Genomic DNA, 22,114 nt, shown 5'->3' with positions numbered 1-22,114 from the left:
GGGACACTGTGGCACAACAAGGGGCTCCTGACACTAGCCTGGACGATGAACTGCCCACCACCTCTGCCGGTGCTAGTGGACAGGAGGCACCGCCACAGGACCACGACACCAGCAACCCACCCACTGTAGATGGAGAACCACCCCGCAAGCGGTCCTTGAGATCCAGGACAAAGACAGAGAACAATGCCAAGACCCCCGCCAAGAAATGAGACCACCCTGAATGTCATCCTTTTGTCCCACTTTGTCACCCTGTCCATCCTTAAACTGCCCCAGCTCCACTTCCTATGCCTCTTTGGACAATGCACCTGTGAGACTAGTAGACTGGACTCTGCCGTGGACATTCCTACACCATCACCCCTGACCATTTCACAATCCCCTCCACTATTTACCACTTAAATAAACACCCTTAAATCACTAAACTATCTGGAGTCAGTCTCTGCTTTCACAAATGTGTATTTGCAATAACTGAGGAAAGATGCAATATCCATTGTATTGTCAGCATACCTATGTCACACAGCTCTAGTCCATGAGGAAACAAAGCAGATGTCACACAGTGGGACCCACATCTGTGAAATCGAAAGGGAAAGTGACAACTCAGGGTCCATACACTGGGTGAAAGTGACATACAGATGAGAGGTAGAACAAGTGTATCAGATGTAGCAGGCAGCGATGTCTTCTTACCTGTGCCTCACTGGAAGTATTGATGAATCACCGTATTTCTGTTGTCGATATCCTCTTCTTATGCTTCCTCGTCTTCACTGTCCACAGGCTCCACAGCTGCCACAAGACCTCCTTCAGGACCATCCTCCTACAGAAAAGGCATCTGTAGTCGCAAAGCCAAGTTGTGCAGCATACAGCAGGCCACGATGATCTGGCACACCTTCTTTGGTGAGTAGAGTAGTAAACCACATGTCATATGGAGGCACCTGAACCTGGCCTTCAGGAGGACGAAGGTCCTCTCTATAACCCTCCTAGTTCACCCATGTGCCTCATTGTAGCGTTCCTCTGCCCTTGTCCTGGAATTTCTCACTGGGGTCAGTAGCCATGACAGGTTGGGGTACCCAGAGTCACCTGCAAATGTCGAGGGACAACTGTTAGACACACACTAACCCTTAGGGACAACCCCAGACCCAGACACCTAGTCACACTGTATAGGGTCCATGTCCTCACCTAATAGCCACACACAGTGCCTCTGGATTTGCCCCATCACATAAGGGATGCTGCTATTCCTTAGAATGTAAGCGTCATGCACTGAGCCAGGAAACTTGGCATTCACATGGGAGATGTACTGGTCGGCCAAACACATCATCTGCACATTCGTTGAATGGTAACTCTTCCGGTTCCTGTACACCTGTTCACTCCTGTGGGGGGGACCAATGCCACATGTGTCCCATCAATGGCACCAATGATGTTGGGGATATGTCCCAGGGCATAGAAGTCACCTTTCACTGTAGGCAAATCCTCCACCTGAGGGAAAACGATGTAACAGTGCATGTGTTTCAGCAGGGCAGACAACACTCTGGACAACACGTTGGAGAACATAGGCTGGGACATCCCTGATGGTATGGCCACTGTCATCTGAAAAAACCCACTTGCCAGGAAATGGAGTACTGACAGGACCTGCACTAGAGGGGGGATACCTGTGGGATGGCGGATGGTTGACATCAGGTCCGTCTCCAACTGGGCACACAGTTCATGGATTGTGGCACGGTCCAGTCTGTAGGTGACAATTACATGTCGCTCTTCCATTGTCGACAGGTCCACCAGCGGTCTGTACACCGGAGCATGCCGCCATCTCCTCACCTGCCCCAGCGGACGTGCTCTATGGGGGAGAACAACGAGCAGAGGGTCAACCAACACTGAGGTCCAAAAACACAACTTTATTGCACACATTTTTAAATCCGCTATGTGCCTGTCTTAGTGTGTATGCAGGGCCTAGATATGTGTGACACATTTAAAAATAATGCCATGTGGCCCCCTGAAATGGCGGCTGCCTGACCTGTAATGAGGGACAAGGGGATATAAGGTAACTGCGCTGGCGTTGTGAACCGTCGCAGTAGGCGGTCGAAGACCGCGGCGCAATCCTGCATTGGTTAACATTGGACCCTATGGGTCCCAGGAGGCAATGACGATGTACGCCGGCGGTGACGGTACGCACCGCCGCGGACGTGACCGCCATTTTCTATCCGTTCACTCACTTGATACCTGATCTTCGACAGGAGAGGACCTGCACTGCAAGTGCTGCTGTGACCACAGTCTGGAAGAGACAATGGCTCATGTGTCTGGGGAAAGGGCCCCTGCCTTCACCACAGAGAAACTAGTGGATGGGGTCCTCCCCCACTACACGCTACTCTACGGTCCTCCAGACAAACAGGTAAGTACACTGTGAGCATGCTGTATGGGCAATGCCTGTGTGGAGTGATGTGGATGGAAGATAGTGGGGGGGGAATGAGGCTCGCATGAAACGACGGTGAGTGCATGTGCGTCATGGCAAGGGTAGGAACGTTGGCCAATGACTGTGACGGTCCGGACGGTTATATCTTCTTCTTTTCCCCTGTACTATTCCTGTAGGTCAGCGCCCACCAGAAGGATATTTGGCGTGCCATCGCCAAGGAAGTCTGGACCCTGGGGGTCCACCACAGATGGAGCACCCACTGCCGGAAAAGATGGGAGGACATTCGCCGCTGGAGCAAGAAGACGGCGGAGGCCCAGCTGGGGATGGCCTCCCAACGTGGGAGGGGTGCCTGTCACACCATGAGCCCCCTGATGTTCCGTATCCTGCTGGTGGCATATCCGGAGTTGGATGGGCGCTTGAGAGCATCACAGCAGCCACAAGGGGGTGAGTACACTCTCATTCAGCTGAATCAGCGTGCATTGGAGGTGTCTGGGTGGGAGAGGTGGGCTGTGGGTTCCCCTAGGCCAGGGTGAGTTTAGTAGGCAAGGTGCCTTCGTAAGGCAGGGCATGTGGCACCCCACCCCACCAGTGTTCAGAGCCAAATACACCTAGTCAGGCTCGTGTGACTTCCATGTGTGCAGCAATCGGGCATAGGCCTTGTACCCATGTCCCTGTGATTAATTAGGGAACTCTAAGTGCACGGCATAGTGCAGAGGACTTCTGTGTCTGTAGTGTCCGCCAACGGTAGCGATATTGCATGCACTGAACATGTCTTTCTTCTGTCTTTCCCCCCCTTTTTGTGGTCTCCCTGTTCTTGTGTGCAATAGCATCATCAGGTGGAGGAGCAGTGGCACCGGAGCAGGAGGGAGCTGCATCCCACATGGCCCTGGAGGGTGAGACAACGGAGTCTGAAGGCACCAGTGGGACAGAGGGCGAGGGGAGCTCCACGGCGGGGACAGGAGCTGAGACCAGCGATACTGACTCCTCCTCTGATGGGAGCTCTCTTGCCGTGGCGGGCCCCTCTGTGCCCACCGCATCTACAGGTACAGCTGCCACCCCCCCCAGCAGCACCGCCCTCCTAGCAGCCCCTCAGCGTGGGCCCTGTGGCCGCTCACCCAGGAGGGTGGGCATCTCCTTCTCCCCAGGCACCTCAGCCCCTGCCAGCCCTGCTGCCCTCAAGGAGGAGGCCATTGACCTCCTCAGATCCCTCACTATTGGGCAGTCTACCATTCTGAATGACATCCAGGGTGTAAAGAGGCAGTTGCAACAGACGAATGCATACCTGGAGGACATTCATTCTGGTCAGGCAGCCAACAGAGAGCTTTTCAGACTCTGGCCTCAGCACTGATGGCAGCCATTGTCCCTGTGTCCATCCTCCCACCTCCAACTTCCTCCACCCAGACCCAAACCCCTGTACCTTACCTATCCCAAGCACACCATCAGACCAGCATGCACACACCTCAACACACAAGGGAAGCTCTGGCAAACATAAGCACCACACATCCCACAGGCACTCACACAAGCATCATACCCATGCAGACATACCAACATCCACTGCCTCCACTGTGTCTCCCTCCTCCTCATCTCCCTCCTCCCTCCCTGTCATGTCTCCACTCACACTTGCATGCACTACATCTTCAGCCACTACGTCCATCACCAGCACACGCATCACCACACACCGCTCACGTGCACTCACCACCCCCCCTACCATTCACACATCCCCTGTGTCCTCTCCCAGTGTGTCTGTGAGCCCACCTCCCAAGGTACACAAACGCAGTCACACACGCACCCAACCGCCATCCACCTCACGACAGCCTCCAGCCCATGCACCTTCACCCAAAGTCAGCAAACGTACACCTCCTACAACCACTACCTCTTCCTCCACTCCCAAACCCTCTCCATCTACCCGTCCCAGTGTGTCTAAAAAACTTTTCCTGTCCAACCTTCACCTCTTCCCCTCACCTCCCCCACCCCTTCCGTCCCCTAGGGCACGCCTTTCCTTGTCCCAACCCAGCACCTCAGCCACCACATCAGCGGGAACAGTGGTGCGAGCAGTAACCGGCTTCTGGAGTGCACCAAGCAGCAGGGCAGCCAGTGTGCCAAGGAGCCAGACCACGGACAGTCCCCCACCTCAGAAGCATAAGAAGTTGGCCACTGCCCAGAGGGAAAAGGGCAAAACACCTGCCACCAAGGGCTCTCCCAGGACTACAGTTGGGAGTGGGAAGACAGCTGCGCCACCATCCATGGTGGGGAAGGGGCACAGAAAGAAAGGGAAATCGTCGCCAACCTGCACGGCGGACAAGACCGCCACCAGCACCGCTGCCAAGGACACCGCCACCACCAGCACTGCTTCCCAGGACACCGCCGCCACCAGCACCGCTGCCAAGGACACCGCCGCCACCAGCACCGCTTCCCAGGACACCGCCGCCACCAGCACCGCTGCCAAGGACACCGCCGCCACCAGCACCGCTTCCCAGGACACCGCCGCCAACAGCACGCTCACTGAGCCACCCACCAGCACCGCAGGCCAATGAGCACCGCAAGCACCGCCGCTACTGAGGCCGCTACGAGCAGGATGAAGCACTCTGGGCACAAAGCCCCCTCCAGAACCAGTGGAGATTCACATCCACTACCACAGTCCTTGGCAGGATGAAGCACTCTGGGCACCAAGCCCCCTCCAGAGCCAGTGGAGATTCACATCCACTACCTCTGTCCTTGGCAGGATGAAGCACTCTGGGCACAAAGCCCCTTCCAGAACCAGTGGAGAAAGGCATCCACTACCTCTGTCCTTGGCAGGATGAAGCACTCAGGGCACAAAGCACCCTCCAGAACCAGTGGAGAAAGGCATCCACTACCTCTGTTCTTGGCAGGATGAAACACTCTGGGCACAAAGCCCCCTCCAGAACCAGTGGGGATTCACATCCACTACCTCAGTCCTTGGCAGGATGAAGCACTCTGGGCACCAAGCCCCCTCCAGAACCAGTGGAGAAAGGCATCCACTAACTCTGTCCTTGGCAGGATGAAGCTCTCTGGACACAAAGCCCCCTCCAGAACCAGTGGAGAAAGGCATCCACTTCCTCTGTCCTTGGCAGGATGAAGCACTCTGGGCACAAAGCCCCCTCCAGAACCAGTGGAGATTCACATCCACTTCCTCAGTCCTTGGCAGGATGAAGCACTCTGGGCACCAAGCCCCCTCCAGAACCAGTGGAGATTCACATCCACTACCTCAGTTCTTGGCAGGATGAAGCACTCTGGGCACCAAGCCCCCTCCAGAACCAGTGGAGACTGTTATCCACTTGAGAGACTGTGGCTTTGCACTCCCCAGGATAAAGCAGTGGGCAAACCACCCACTGGAGAGACTTGTGAGACTGTGGCATTGCACTCCCCAGGATAAAGCAGTGGGCAAACCACCCACTGGAGAGACTTGTGAGACTGTGGCTTTGCACTCCCCAGGATAAAGCAGTGGGCAAACCACCCACTGGAGAGACTTGTGAGACTGTGGAATTGCACTCCCCAGGATAAAGCAGTGGGCAAACCACCCACTGGAGAGACTTGTGAGACTGTGGCATTGCACTCCCCAGGATAAAGCAGTGGGCAAACCACCCACTGGAGAGACTTGCGAGACCGTGGCATTGCACTTCCCAGGATAAAGCAGTGGGCAAACCACCCACTGGAGAGACTTGTGAGACTGTGGCTTTGCACTCCCCAGGATAAAGCAGTGGGCAAACCACCCACTGGAGAGACTTGTGAGACTGTGGAATTGCACTCCCCAGGATAAAGCAGTGGGCAAACCACCCACTGGAGAGACTTGTGAGACTGTGGCATTGCACTCCCCAGGATAAAGCAGTGGGCAAACCACCCACTGGAGAGACTTATGAGACTGTGGCTTTGCACTCCCCAGGATAAAGCAGTGGGCATGGAGCCCACTCGTGTATCTGGCGTCATGTACTCATCCAGCTGAGGTGCACCCCCTTCACTTCCCCATGAGGTGCCTGTTGTAATTCTATCTGATGCCCCTGCAGTGTTCTCTCCGTTTTGATCGGGTATCTTGTGTGGGCTTTGCCCATGCATTTTGGGCCCAGTGGTCCACGGACTATGTATGTGCAGTACATGGACTTGAATTCTTGGTGTATATATTTGTTAATAGTGTATATATATATTTTTGAGTACTGGATTTTAATTGATTACAATCGTTACAATCATTTCCTTTTGTCTTTGCATTCTTCCGGAGGGGTTGAGGGGTGTAACTGTAATGTATCAACATGTATTTGTGTGTGTGTTGTAGAGGGTGAGGGTGGGGGTGTTGCGGGTGTGTCTCACTCTCTTTTCCCTTCCCCCTCCCCTGTGTCGTAGGTGCAGTACTCACCATGGTCTTCGCTGCCGGCGTTCGTGCTCCTGGTAGAGGAGCAGGAAGGTAAAGACAGGTAGAATATGGAGTTCTGGCTCCATGGCGTCCTGGGTCCTCGTGGGGTGTGTAGAGGTGAGCGTTTTCCCTTCCAACTCCTGTTTCCGTCGTGTTTTTGTTCGCAGTGAATCCGCCCCAGAAAAGGTGGTGGATTGGCCTGTTGTAATAGTGTGGGCTGTACATTGTCTTCCGCCTGTCTGTTGGCGGTTACGGCCGCTGTGTTTGTTTGTACCGCTGTGGCGGTCGGAGTTTTAAAGTGGCTGTCTATGTTGGCGGTTTCCGCCATGGTTGTGATTCCATTTTTTTCACCGCCGGGCTGTTGGCGGTTTTACCGCCACTTTAACACCGACCGCCAGGGTTGTAATGACCCCCATAGTACTGAAAATTACTATACATTAAATAAACTATAGAAATTCACTGGAAAAAAACAAAGATTACAGGGATGTTATAGATAGTAAACAGAATAAAAAAAATTACATAGAAATTCACTTAAAAAATTATGTTATAGTTAGGCACACATTTTAAATGTACAAAACCATAGAAATTGACCAGTTATGGTTAGAGTTACCTCAAGTAAATATAACTTGTGCTATACCTCGCATCCTGGATATGCACTGCTAATTAACCCACAAATTACAGTACTCATGATATTTTTGATAACATCATTGATAATATCAGTGTAATATTTGCAGTAAAAATTGTTACGAAAAAAACTGCCTGACGGGGGCAATTTCACTGTAAAAATAAAAATAACAATCTTTTTAGTCCGGGGAGAGTTCCTTTGGGATCCTAGCACCAGAGCTAAGGGGCCAGGGTGTTTATACCTTGGCCCCTTTTGTATTTTTTATTCTTTTTTTCTGGGCCTCAAGGCCCCAAGACGACTCACAACACTTCAGCAGCTTACTTGTTGAAGTGATATCAGCCAATCAAATCTCAGCACAAGATTCGGAGGGGTTGCAAATCCTTCACGTCCCTATATATACACATTTGGATTTTCTTTAATTTCTCTAAAACTACTGAACAGATTTAAACTTTAAATCAAAAAGGGTGCTTTCTTGACCAATACTTACCTTTCTGTCAAATTTGGTATAATTCTCTCCAGTAGTAACAGCGCTATCGCTGTTCAGTTTTTTCTATGGAAAAGTGCTTCATGTAGAATCTTTCCAGTCAGGAGCTGACATGACTGGCAATTTTTTGGGGAAAGATTTGTGGAGAAATATCAAGTGGTGCCAGAGATATAGGCAAGTAAATTAAAACATTTCATAAAGAACCTAGGTCCTAACTATAACTTCCTACTAGCAAGCACCACTAGGTAATATAATCATTTTATTACAGATGCTCCCCCCATTGTTATTGTTCTCATGAGAGCAGTCAACCTTCCATGGTCGAAACGCTGTCAACACATTTAACAAACAAACATAAACAACAAGTATCCTTTAGAGGGCCAATGAACTATACTTTTTTTAAAAGCGAATTGGTGTTTGTTAAAAGAAACACATATACATTTGTTGGAAGTATATTTCTGTGGTTCTTAAATTCACTGGGGACACTGCACATGTTTTTATTCATAATGATATCATTAACAAGCTTCTTGTTGTTACCTTTTTTTGGAAAAACGTAATAAAGACAATAGCATTCATGGTGGTCTTAAACTTGAATATAGGGTGATAGCATTTGATGCAGTGGGTTATTTAACCATGTATATCCTTCATTGTAGCTTTGAACGATACCTATGAGTACCATTGTCTAGTTGTACAGGCATTTGAGTGCCCTAGCGAATTTGTGTCTTCATCCTGTTCCTGGGTCACATGTTGGATGTAGTTGGCAGTTGGACTTTATTTATTCTTCCAAGAAAGCCACCACACTAGAGGGATTAGATGCACCTGAGTGGGCCATCACTGGCAGGATGGATGGGTGGAACTGGGCACAGTCCCACTTGCAAATCAATTGGTTGTGCCCTGGCATCACACAAACGGCTTCACATCACTTGTTTAGACAGCCAGGTTGGAGCCAGGGCAGGGGAGGCAGGAAACTCCAAGCACTTGAAAGGTGAATTCTTCAGAAATGTTTCTTACTTCAAAGGAGGGTCTAGATATAAACATAGGACCCTCAGATGGACTCTTTAGTTCACTTTCTGGACCTGCAGAAGGACTCTCCAAAGACTGCCTGCTGCTGTGGCCTGCTGCGTACTTCAGAAGACTGCTTTATTGCACCAGGAGGCCTGCTCTGCTGCCTAAAGTCTGGCTTATACCATTAGAGGCCTGTCCTGCTGCTTGAGACCTGTTCTACTGTTTAAACCAGGGCTAACAGAGTGACTCCAAGGGTTAATTGGCTGGCCTCCTGATCAGAACCTCAATGACAGAAAGGGCTCCAACATCCTGACCAGCATCTGGACCCATCCTGAGTGAATCCTGGCCCTCCAAGTGGTGCCTTCCTGGTTTTGGGCCCTTGGAAGTAGTGCTAACGGTACCCAGGTATCCACAATCCAATACTTGGGACCTCAAATGTTTTTAGCTACAAACTGCTCTGAGAAGTGAGAGGAGACTGGGACCAACCAGCTCACATATCCTCCCAGGGTGCATCGGTGGTCAGCCTAACTTTGCAGTCGCTCCCACTACATTCTTCTCCACAACAACAAATTATATTCAGTGGTCCTTTGCAGAAAGAGTATCTAGCCCGTGGAGCCCTCATCAGCTACAGCCTCGTCCTGCTGGAGATTTTCAGCTTCCAAAAAAGAAACTAAGGGGCTTATTTACAAGCCCCTTGTGCCACTGGTTCATCACTTTGTATATGGGAAAAAGTGACACGCCGGGGGCGCAAGGGCTTGTAAATAAGCCTCTAGGTCTGATTGTGGTAAACTTCACTTTGATTTCATCCAATGGTTTCCTATCAACAACACCACCTCCTCGGACATGGTCTGCAGCGTTGCTCTGCTGAACTTCTACCTTTACGGATAATTTGTGTTGAAATTTCCACTAAGTCCAAAGGTAAGTGTCGAAGGGACCCAGGGTGTCTATGTCAAGCTTAAAAGCAAAGGAGGAGGGTCATGGAAAATAATATTCTTACCCTTTCTAAGTGAAACTGTGTAAAACAGTTACTACAGTACACTGGTCGATATGTTTCACACCTTTTGCGTCTCAACGGATCAAGAGCCATTTCTTCAGTACAGTCAAAACTACATTAGCACCTAGCACTCCCTGTTAGGTAAATAAGTGTAATCTAAGTTTCTGAATAAGTCATGCAAGTATAACTTGGACTAGTATGTAAATTCCCTAATTGGGATGACCTGGAATAAAACATAAGAACAAACAAAGACATGAAGACAATTCTATATAGTCACTAAACAACTTGTGACACTCATAATTGGCATGCACATGCACATACCCTGTGAGTGAACACTACTAGTAAAGAAATTATCAAACTCATGCTAAAATAGCAATGCAATATGTGATATATATGTAGCACGCAGAGAGGAGATCTTAACCTCCTAAAGTGAGGAAAAGGCCCCTTGGAAGTTTGCGAGCTGTTGAACTGTTGTAAAACTTTAATGGATATCAAGTGATTATTAAGCGTCAGAGACAAGTATAATCAGTCAATATGGAAAAAGTAATTCAAGAAAAGTAACATAGCATTACTTTTTGTAAACAAGGTAAACAATAATAGCACAGTCCAGATTCGCCACCTTATCTAGGAGACAAATAGTGTCAGTTATGCCTCGAACCTCCAAAAGATAGGTCATAGGCCTGCCTGCAATGTGTATTGCAGTTGTGCCAAAAGCAAGTAGTGTGGCGATAGCTTCAGGTTGTGCTCCTGATGAAGCATTCTAGCCATCAGGAGAAAAATGTTATACCAGATACTGAAATAATTTGGAAGTAATTTACTAATAGAGTGCTGTAATGAGGCCTTATGATCCTCCCAGAATTACAGCCCCTGCCAATCAGGAAACAAGTTGTGATGTATAATTGCAGTGTCTGGGGTGTGAAATGGTGGTGTACCATTGCATGTACCACAAACCACTAATTGTGCATGTGTATCGGTTGGCGCAGTATCAAAGTAGAAACATGCTGTAATCTGTATCATCAGCATATAGAAGGTAGTCCTAAAACACATATGGTCTCGCATTTTCTTGAGTTAGAGCTATTGGCATTGTAAATTCATAACTGGACTTTTCTTGCCACATATATTGGTCAACTAAGCCTCATAATTTTGTCTTTTCCTGCCATATGATTCCAGTGGCCCAACATTTAATTGAAGCATTTCCATTTACCTTCTTCCTCTATCTCAAAAGATATACATATTCAATTTATGAGAAATAAACTTTTGGCATTCAAGTGTAATGCTCAAAACACCATACCCATGTCAAGCTGGCTTGCTGTGGTGGAAGAAATCAGCTTGAAAATATTACACCCAGGCCTTTTCGAGAGCAGGCAGCATGGCGGCAGCCACTTTGTAGAACGCCAGCAATTTCCAGATTTACAAGCACTCCATCCTCCTGCGAGAAAGGCTGCAGTGCCACACTAATTCACAACAGATATGAGAGCAGGGGCTGGGCTCTGCAATCCAAAACCAAGGAAACATAAAAGGTCTGTAATCTAAAAACTAGTAGTCGGTTGCTATTCTTTCACAGCGTAAATCTGCAATACTGGAAGTGGCCGGGTTGCCATGAGGAGTTCTCACAAATCGGAGGTGCAGAAGAAGTCCTAAACACCCTCTTGGGAACCTGAGACAGCTGCCCCGAGCATAATCCAGAGTGCAGCTTGACTCCAAAGTGTTTAGGTGTTTGTCCTCAGGCCTAGGCTTCTGGGGAAGGGAGGTTCTTTTTGTGTTTCCCAGTGGTGTCAAAGAGCAGCACGTCTGCCCCTAGGAGCCCCACCAGTGTGTCTGACTGCGATCTTAAAGGCAGTCTTATGGGACCCGCAGCTCTGTTATCAAACAATTCAGTTTGGTATCTGGTGTTCTGAAGAACCTCACAATTGTTCAGCACATATACGATCACCTTGAAGTGATTGCATTAAAGTCGGATTACTAATGGGCTGGGTGGAAGGGGCAGATGGCAACAGTAGCAAGCAAAACAAACACTTTCTGGAGCTGAAAAGAAAGTATCGCTTTCTGCACTTCTAATGGAATAGAACAGCACTACACGGTAAACACAAACACCGTTTGCATATGTGTATCATAAAACAAACTCAGCTAAAATAAAAACAGAAGGATGCATTTATTTAGTTATCTTCAGGCCTTTATTCTGTAAATAGGACTCGCTCTAACTGGGGCTCCGGCACCAGCCTATTGCGTGGATCAGTATAAGTATTTGCAAGGAAACGTGTCTCGTATTTGCTCGAGTTAGAGCTATTAGCATTGGAAACTCCTAACTGGGCTTTTTTTGCCTAATAAATTAAATTGAAAATGAAATGAAAAAAACGAGCGCGATCCCGCTATGCAAAACCCAGCGCCATGAAGCTGAGATTTAAAACCAAAAGAATGAGCGCAAGGACAGAATATTGCAACAAAATCTCTCTAAGCCCTGCACCAGGATACGAACCTTTAGTCCAGCTGAAAGAAAACTACAGGATGTGTGTAGGAGGGTGGCAGACCTGTCACCTCAAACCAAATACCCACCATGTGAGGCAGGGGCGAGGATTTGGAGGGTTGGAGCTGCATGTGGAAAGCAAAACGAGAGTGAGGGCGGTTTCAAGGGACCCCTTAAAGAGGCAATGGCAGTTATGGCCTTGTGGGTCCCAGAGCTGCCCTTGTAGTGTTTTCTGTAAGTTGTTGTGCCTGTTTATCATGATTTACAGTGAATTTAGTTTCTGTAAATAAATTGCAAATTGCATTTTCGCTGTATTTAAATGCAGGCTTGTGGGATCATACTCATACAAACATCGAACATTCAGTCACTAATCAGCAGGTCTCCCTTGAAGCAGCTCCGATCGGAGCACAGCAGCTGTTCTTTTACCACTGAAGGCAACAAGGAAATTAAAGCTCTCCATTACAAGCAAAACGTGGGGGCTTGGATAAAGGAGGGGAGTGGAAAAACCTCTCCATGCTATTGGTTTTGTTTTCAGAAGTTGCTGGTGGGGAGGAGGGACTGAACAGGCACCCACAGCGTAAGACCAACAGGCAAATTGTAAAGAAAAAAAGTCCCCTACAGAAGAGATAAACAGGACATGACGTAGTTATATAGTACTTGGTGCTGCTCCCAAAGAGCAAAAGGCAGGACAAAGAGGCAGAACTGACCACTAGCAAGCAAGGATTTTTTAAGGACATTAGAACCAACAAATGAAATTGCTTGAATTCGCTTGAACCCATATTATAAGTATGCTAAAAGTACACAACACGTCGAACGTCATGCTCGACCTAAAAAGGCCAGAACATCGTTAGTGGCCCCTTCTTAAGACAAGCCCCATCCAAATCAGCGCACAGCCGTTTATTCGTCTCAATAAGTAAACAAAGGGTGAGGCGCCAAAATCAGAATTATTGGCGTGAGGAAAAATGAATGTACTGTGAAAGTCAAATTGTGCCACGGTATTGACTTTGACCTCTTCATACATGACAGCCCCACCAAGGTCACCACACATGTTTAGTATGTCAAAGTTAAATTACATATTAGTAGAAGAATCTCATAGGAAAGTGTGACATCTGCTCATACATCTATAATTGAATGTCGCCCAAGATTTTATGAACACAGCTCACGGTCTCACAAATGCACATATGTGCCATCAGTCAATGCCCCTGAGGAGGGTGAATAATGGAAAAAGACAAGCAAATGGGAGTGTCCCTACTTATGTTTTGCCTCATCAGTTCTGCAGGGAACCTACCAACTAGCCACGAACCCGTAGGTGAAGGGCAAGCACAGCACAGTAGTTCTTAAAGCGGCTGCCTTGAAGTGTGCTGGTTTCAGCTTTCAATGTATGATTTTAACCTGATGCCCTCCCCATTTTTTCTGTATCCTAGTTGAGCAAGTGAAAGTGAAGAAAAATAGCCATTGCAAATACTGTTACAGTCCCTGTCCATAAAATCCACTCTGATCACACTTGTAGAGAATATATGCCCTATGGTATCCAGGGGTGGATGAAAAGTTGTCGTGATGGATGCTTGAAAATAATCATGACATGCAGGGGAAGTTGTATGTCAAATATGATGTATGAGGGGTGCATGGCCCATGTGGGTAAGGAAAAATAGTTTCAATTATTAAACTAGTTTTGGCGCTGGAGTTTATGATCATGCATAAAATCATTAAGTCGCAAGTGATGATGGTAGGGAATAATGTTATGCACAGTATTATACCCACATTCACTTATAAAAAATCATCTAAGGGATTTCGTCATTAAAGCCAGAGATGTGTGTCTTAAGTTTCTGTTCCTTTTCTGCCAGTGTCTTTGTGATGACATTTTGGCTGTTACTTGACTCCAGAAAGATCCACCACAGATCGTCCGGGCTATGCTGTTCTCAATATAGTGTACGCTCAATTTGGTAGTCGCCTGTCGGCATCTGATATTGCTGCAATGCTCATTAATTTGTATTTTGACTGGTCTCGTAGTCATGCCGATATAGCGTACGCCACAGGGACAAGTGATCAAACAGATACAATTGCGTTTGTTACAGTTGGTGTATTTCTTAAGATGCCAAGTCCCTGCCTGTCCCAGATCTACAGAATCCAGTTTATGTGTAAGCGGACAAACATTGCAGCAACCACAGGGATGTGACCCTGTATAGATGGGAATTGCCAAATCCTGAAAAGTGTAACACCTGGTTTAGGTGTCTTTTGCTGTGGATGGGTGTGTACCACAAAATCTTTAATATTCTTTGTTCTTCTAAATGCAAATAGGGGTTTGGAAATATTGTTCCCTCCACTCCTTAAATTAGGCCAACGTCTATTATTAATTTTCTTGACCTCAATAGAAATAGGTGTGAAGGTGGTTACGTGAGTCTGGAATCTTCGGGCATATCATATGTGACCAAAAAGACATCTCCTTGATTATTACAGGTTCTCTTCTCTGCAGAGTTCAGAATGTTCCTAAAGTAATGGTGGTTTCAGGGTAAAGTCATATCCTTGATTCTCAAAAGTTGACAAGTCACTGCAGTTACGTCTCAACCTTAGAAACCGACCATAAGGCAAATTATTCCTCAGTGCTCGGGGATGGTGGCTTCAAACAGAAGTAGGTTGTTGCGATTAGTTTTCTTTTAATAAATCTTAGTTGTCAGTTCACCTTGATTGTTAGTAATAAGGAGATCCAAAAATGAAATCTCCTTGTTTGAAACAGAGGCAGTAAATCTTAGATAATCGTTAAAGCCATTGACCCATGACACAAATTGGGGTACATCCTGGATATCCACATTCCAAACGATCATGATGTTGTCAATGTAGCCACTCCAAGGTCTGATGTTCTAAGAGAAAGGATTCTCTTGGTTGAGAATAAATTGTTTCTCAAATTTAAACATATAGAGGCAGGCCAGACTAAGGTCAAAGGTACTGTCCATAGAAGTGCTGCACATCTAATGGTATAACAGGTCTTCAAACCGGAAAACATTTCTGTGAGGGCTAGTGTGGCACATTCCATAATGAAATGGACTGGTATAGACGAAGTCCAATTTTCAGCCATTAACATTTCTCCAGAGCAGTTAATGTCGCCTCTTGGAGTATGCTGGTATATAGTGCAGTCACATCAAGGCTAATCAGTACATCCACAAGCCCTCCATGTTGATGCAATCAATTAAATTCAGAATATCCTTGTAATCATTCAAAAAAGTAGGTGTATGCTATACTTTGGCTGCAAGAAACAGTCACAAAACTTGGACAGTGGTTCTAAAATGGAACCAATGCCAGAAACTATTGGTCGTCGAGAACGAGGTTGAACCCCTGTATGAATCTTCAGGAGGAAACAGAAGTACAGAGTTTGTGGATAGTGGTATCCACAAATTCAGCCTTCTTGTGAGTAACCAAATCTAATGATTCAGCTTCCTCTATCATGGACCATTTTGTAGCTGTAATATTTCCGTGAGAATCTGTTGTATGTTGTCAAAATAGGATGTGTAACTCATGAGGCATAGGCTTTCCTGTCTAGATGCTTCTGTGTCCAGGATGACAAGGGCTCCTCCCTTGTCAGCAGGTTTTATTGTAATGGTTTCATCTCGTGCCAAGATCTCTAAAGCCTCTCTCACCCTTACTGAGATATTTAAGAATGGACACTAAGGGTGGAGTTCGCCCACATCTTGCAAGACTGCTTTCTCAAAAGTCAGAACTTCGCAAGGTACCATGTTAGTGGGGGACGTAAAAGTGGAAGGATTCTTCAGTCCTGTATCCTCTGTCAAATTTGGTGTTGACTTATCCTTTAGGAACAAATGAAGTCTACTCTTCCTGAAGAATTAAGTCCACTCACAGTTCAGTCTCAAGAAGTCGGTCTGGGCACAAAAACTAGCCCTTTATTAAGGGCCTGATGTTTGGTGCCAGTCAAGGGCCTCTTGGACAAATGGACCACTAGGTCGTCTTTGCCTGCATTCTCTCACAGCTCCCTGTTACCAATTGTGAATCCTCTCTTTCCCATTGTATTTGTCTTCTTCTTCCTCTTTCATTGCCTCTTCCTCTGCCCCTGCCTCTGCCAAAAAACAGTTTGACACTAGTTTTTACCTTAAACTTTAAAATTAATAATTCTGGTTCTACTAATTGTGTCTTTGATTTTTGGCATCAAATAATTGCTTCAAAACTGGTGTACGTTTTTTCTTGTGTTATGTTTTCAATTGATTACTGTTTGTGTGCTGCATAAACACTTTACACATTGCCTCTAAATTATGTCTGACTGATTTTGTACTGAGCTACCAGAGGGATAAGCACACGTTTCTTTAGTGACTTTTGTTGTTCCCCCTGACAGGGATTGTGGCGGTTGGCTGAGTAGGGGTAAACACTCCAGTCAACCAACAATCCAATTCCTCACACTGGACACTGTCTAGTTGGCCTTCGTGCTAGAGGTGTAAAACACCTGACCAAACCCAGGCCATTGCTTCTGCACTTTGAGCATTTTTCACTCCTCATCAGGGCCATTCATCAGCTAGGTGACAGTTGGAGACCAATGCAAATTAGCCTTCAGGAGCTTCACTTCACTTCACTTCACTTTACTGAATATTTTTGATCAGTGCAAATGAGCCTCCAGGAGCTTCACTTCACTTCGCTTCACTTTACTGAATATTTCTGAATCTGACTTCACAATGGAGTGGGGGTTTTCATTAATATTAAAAGCAGTCCTTGAATTATTCTACCATGTATCTAGCCAGTTATAAAGACATAAATATTTAATATTCCTTCCCATTGTTCCTCCAGTAATCCTGCCTTCAGTGAAAATACCTTTTAGGGGCTTGTCACTGTAAGGACATGTTAACTTTAAATTTATACATGTCCTACTTTTAAATACTACACACCCCACCTTGTAAGCTACAGACCTACATAGGGTTGACATAATAATATTTAAAAGGGAGGTTTTCTCCTGTCAAAGGGGTTTGTTGTTTGTTGTGGCAGGTTGGGTTGCAGTTTTTGAAACTGCAGCAGCCAGTCTTCAGTGGAAGGCCTGAATCAATGTTTGCCTTGTCACACAGGTTACATTTAATTTTTCAAGACATGGTTGTACTTAAAGCACCATATACTTCACCCTTCATGAAAGTTAAGTACACAAATTAGTGTTTTAGCAAATTTCAACATGTTTTAGGGGCCAAAGCTCATGAACTGGGGCCTGGTTAGTTGTGTCCCACTGCACAGAATCACAAAACCAGCAGCATCCATCCTCCAAAAATGGAGTGACTGCTCAAAAAAAGCTACATTCTCACAATTTGTGTTGGGAAAATCGTCCAGTCATAAATTGAAGATTTTCCCAGTGAATAATGCAAATCTACAAATCAAGTTTTTGTGGGAGCAAAAATGGGTGAGTTTTGCAAGAGGTGTAATAAAAAAAAAACAGAATTGTAAAAAATTGCAGAAGTACAATTCCCACCTTCCATTTGTTGAAATCCTTTTATACTCCAAAATAACGGTCATAGGTTTCTTTTAAGTTCACGTCAGCATGCTCTTTTTCTTAAAAGTTAGCTGAAAACCAGAACTATTGTGTCTATACTTTAGAAATGTTGAAGAATAGTTTAGAGTGAATTCATATGCCAAAAGATATGAGAATATTGTATGCGTGTATTATTTAAAGCTCTAAACAAAGCAGTGAATAATCGAAATTCCTTCTTGTGTTAGATTTGTCAACTTCTTAAACACCACCAGTGTGGCGATCCAGTTTCTCTTATTTTTCAAAGTAATTTAAATGGCTATAATAATGGTGAGTCCTAATTTTGGAGTGTTTTTGGGTCAAATTTATATTATTTCATGTATGTATGTGTTTTACTCTATTAGAGTTTGGATTGTGGAGTAAGTAAAACTCTACTTTTACATTCACTTGTCATCTAGTTTTTTAGCACTAGTTTTAAAAATGGAGTAAGTGTGACAGCTCATGAGATGCATGGAAGAATCAAAGTCAGTGTGGTATTTCAGTGAGTTATTTGGTCTTTTAAAATAGTGTACTCTCTTTCATTAGTATTAGAAAATAATACTCTTTATCTATGGTGATAGTTGATCTGACAATTTGGTTTTCTTTGCAGGTGTACAAGTTTGACCGTTTTGTAGAAAATGGTGCAGTGAAGACTACCTTTTACAAGAGAGGAAAGAAGCTGAAATATTACCTCATGCCATTTGGGTCAGGAGTCAGCAAGTGTCCAGGCAGATTCTTTGCTGTGAATGAGATTAAGCTGTTTATAGCTCTGATGGTGACCTACTTTGACATGGAATTCATTGAAAATAAAAAAGTTGGACTTGACAATAGCCGCTCTGGCCTTGGCGTTCTTCTGCCAGATTCCGATATTCAGTTTCGATGCAAGCCAAGAGGTTAGACAGGTTACTGGTTGTAATGGTTATATAGGGCAATGTCTTCCAAAAATACTGGTAATTTTAACCCTAATTATAAGCCTAGCAGGAAAGTATTCCCAGTTCATGATGAGTACAAAGTTGGGTGCTTTTATTGCACAAAAGCCATCTTAAGGGTCTTTAAGCTGGGAAAGATTGTAGGTAGAAAGTAGCAAGTGCACCCATTTTCATATGAATTTTTACATCTCAACTGTGCGACTGATTCACTTGTCTACTGTGATGTGCACCCCTGGATCAGTACTACAAAATAGTTCGCTAGAAAATAGAGGTCAGATATTTAATATCAATCTGATTTACATATAATAACCATAGCTGTTTATGAGTAGATGAAGAACCATCATTAATTGGTTTACCTGTCACACATTTTAAAATTCCCTGTCAAAGAATGTCCATGTAATAACCCTGCTGTTCAAGATCACTGATTAACTCTAAGATTCTCTACATTCAACAAATACCAGCTTGTATGTATTTGCACTGTTTAATGGTGCTTTACGCATATGAAATTCAAATACACCATAGGAAAAATGTTTTGTGTTATTTTGTGATGATTGTGGCAATAAATCTAACTTTTCTTCTGTATTCACCTGTTACTATTTTTTAATTTACATATTTACCACAGAGGGTGTGAGGATTAAATGGAACACAAAAAAATTGATATGGTATATTCAAGCATTATGAGAAAGCAGAACATGTGATCGCAGGTGTTTTCTAAATGGAAATAATTTACAGTTTCTACTTTTGCATACAAATATCTGAAGTTGTATTTTAGCCTGATGTTCTCAAAACAAAATCACAATTTCTCATGATAACTTTCTGTAATAAGTGAAGTAAAGTACTCTGATGCAAATTTTGCAAATAAATGTGTAATGAGCACAATACTCTCTCCTTATTTAACATGAAATTGACTCCTAATATTGTTGCAAAAGTATTGTTTGGTTTTTCCCATAAATACGGTTTTCTAATGAGGCATTAGGATAGAGGGACAATCAACATCATTACTAATAACAAAATTGATTTAGTATGTATAATCAGCTGAGCACTTACACCAATCTTATAGCGCTCGCAGACGTCTTCTTCCTGTCTCAGGCCCAGAAACCTCAAGCACTCAGGTGAGACACCATACCTTACCCCACCTGCTAGAAGTTGACCGGATCTTAGGACTCAGTAAGGAGTGTTGTAATCTGATTCATTCAAACCAAAAACATGAGAAGCATAAAGCACATTAAACACCACGACCATTTTAACCACAAAACAGGACTTCAAACTGGATAAAAGTTCAAAGCTTTATTACTACCACAAAGTCAATGTAATGTAAATGGTGCACGGAAGTAAGTTATAAACATGCATAAAAATCATAGGCTGACCAAAACGTCTAAATAGATTGAGCTTACTAAACATCAATACTGTTAAACACTCCAAAAGAATAACACAAATTACCAAAACTATAATACGCACATTATAATCAGATTTCAAAGCAGATGATTGTGGCATCAGTCAATCTTCAAAATTGTATTCATGACAATTAGTTTTCAGAGCTGGGCCACCTCTATCTCTAACATGAACTTAGACTTGCATGTGAATAAAACAAAAAAAGAGACAAAAATATTTTGGAAAATCATCTAACTAAAATGCAATGGTATAAAAATCGAAGCTGAAAAGGAAACAAAAAACCACATTTAGATCATACCTCTCCTCATGGGACAGCAAACAGGAAGGATTTGTTTAAACAGAGCGTTCACCATCTCTCAGCATCCATAGACAGCAGCATCAGGGTAGTGCAAAGCACGAGCTGCACATAAGGCAGTACAGGGGTTGAGAATATATTGAGCATATTAGTACTGAACTGCATACGTAACAGGATATATAATAGAAAGGATAACTTATTTCTTCGGAAGACATCTAATGATCATAAGTATTCCGGAGCAGAGAGATTTGCACCACAGTAAGGGTCCTTAGCAAGCTACGACTCAATTCGACTGACTAAATGTTTCAAAAGTCTCGCCCTATCTAAAAGTGTCTACAAAGTTCTGATTGGCCCTCCATGTGAGCTCAGCTTGTGCAAATTAATCAATATCCAATTGTAACCGCTGACACAATCTAGTTTACAACCATTCCAGATTTTCTCAAGGAAGATGCAAAATCATCTCGATAAATTCATACAGTCCCACCAAATTATAACATTTATTAATCTATAGCAACTTTACAATTATTTCCCCCAGCTTACAGGATGATTTTAACATTTCTAATGCAAAATTAATAAAGCTTCCTGCTTTGTTCGACAACTAGAACAAATACTGTTATATTTAATAATATTTATCAATACATGTTCTCTGTTTTTAATACAATAGGACGTTCACCAACACATCAGCAACTTAAGAGTTAATTCAGGTTAAGGGAAACAGAATGAATCACTACTTTACCTTTACTGCTCAACAATGAATCTTCAGGCCTAGTCTAGCTAAGGAAACCAAAATTCATATTAATACTATTATCACATTTAAATGCTATTGCACACCTTACAATTTGAATCAAACATGCAAAGCAAATAATTTAATTGCATACTTAATGACATTAAAACAGTTTAAAACTGCATTTATTTATCTGCACACGTAACTCATGGTAATAAATTCATTTAATTCAATATAAGTATGATTAATTCATGTTAGTTTAGTACTCATAATATACCTCATTTCTACTATTCTTCTAAGAATAATAATTTTAATTTTAATTCATCTCAGTGGCTCACTCGAATATAAATATACAACATCGTTCAGGGCAAAATGCGGTAAAATACGAATGGAGGTCACATTGTCCACTATAATTCAAACATGCACGTTTACATTTCATGTTAATTTCTCTGAAGGCTTTTAATTGAAGGTTTATAAATCACCATTTGCTAACTTCTATGTCACTAATGTATTAGTAAAATTTGATCTCTAGCACCAGCAATATCAAGAGTGCATTTTATGATGAATAGCTAAGGCATCATTAATGTTAGTGGTGACTTTTTATCCATCTTTCCTACACAGTTAAGCAATACCTAATTGCAAAACTTGTTTAAAGAAGGGCACCACACACAAATTTACAGGCATCCATAGAAACCAGCTTAAATACATGCAAACACATTCAAACTTAGCAGCTGTGGATGCATGCACATGTACAGTGGTCAGCTTTGAATGGCTTTTCTTATACTTTATGAAACACCATTCAAAGATGGCCACTATGGATAAGCACACATCCATGGCATTGCATTTTTAATGGAGCTTTTCAAAATATAAGGAAATACTTTCAAAGATGGCCACCGTGAATGCCTTTCTGGCAGCTACTTGAGAGGAAAAGGATGTTTCTTTGGTGAGATCTATTAGCTTTG

General features: G+C 44.2%; 1 protein-coding gene across 1 annotated transcript in view; it reads left to right on the top strand.

Moving 5' to 3' along the window:
* Nucleotides 1-19,323, top strand: part of CYP7B1 (cytochrome P450 family 7 subfamily B member 1) — an 808,916-nt gene extending 789,593 nt beyond the window's left edge. Inside the window, exon 6 of the mRNA XM_069220257.1 lies at nt 18,423-19,323. Within this exon, the coding sequence (XP_069076358.1) occupies nt 18,423-18,710 (288 nt within the window). The 3' untranslated portion in view covers nt 18,711-19,323. The remainder of the gene's footprint in view (nt 1-18,422) is intronic.
* Nucleotides 19,324-22,114: the final 2,791 nt, after the last annotated feature.

This window comes from Pleurodeles waltl, chromosome 2_2 (assembly GCF_031143425.1).
Source record: "Pleurodeles waltl isolate 20211129_DDA chromosome 2_2, aPleWal1.hap1.20221129, whole genome shotgun sequence".
Classification (NCBI taxonomy): Eukaryota; Metazoa; Chordata; class Amphibia; order Caudata; family Salamandridae; genus Pleurodeles; species Pleurodeles waltl.
This window is presented reverse-complemented; position numbering and strand designations above follow the sequence as displayed.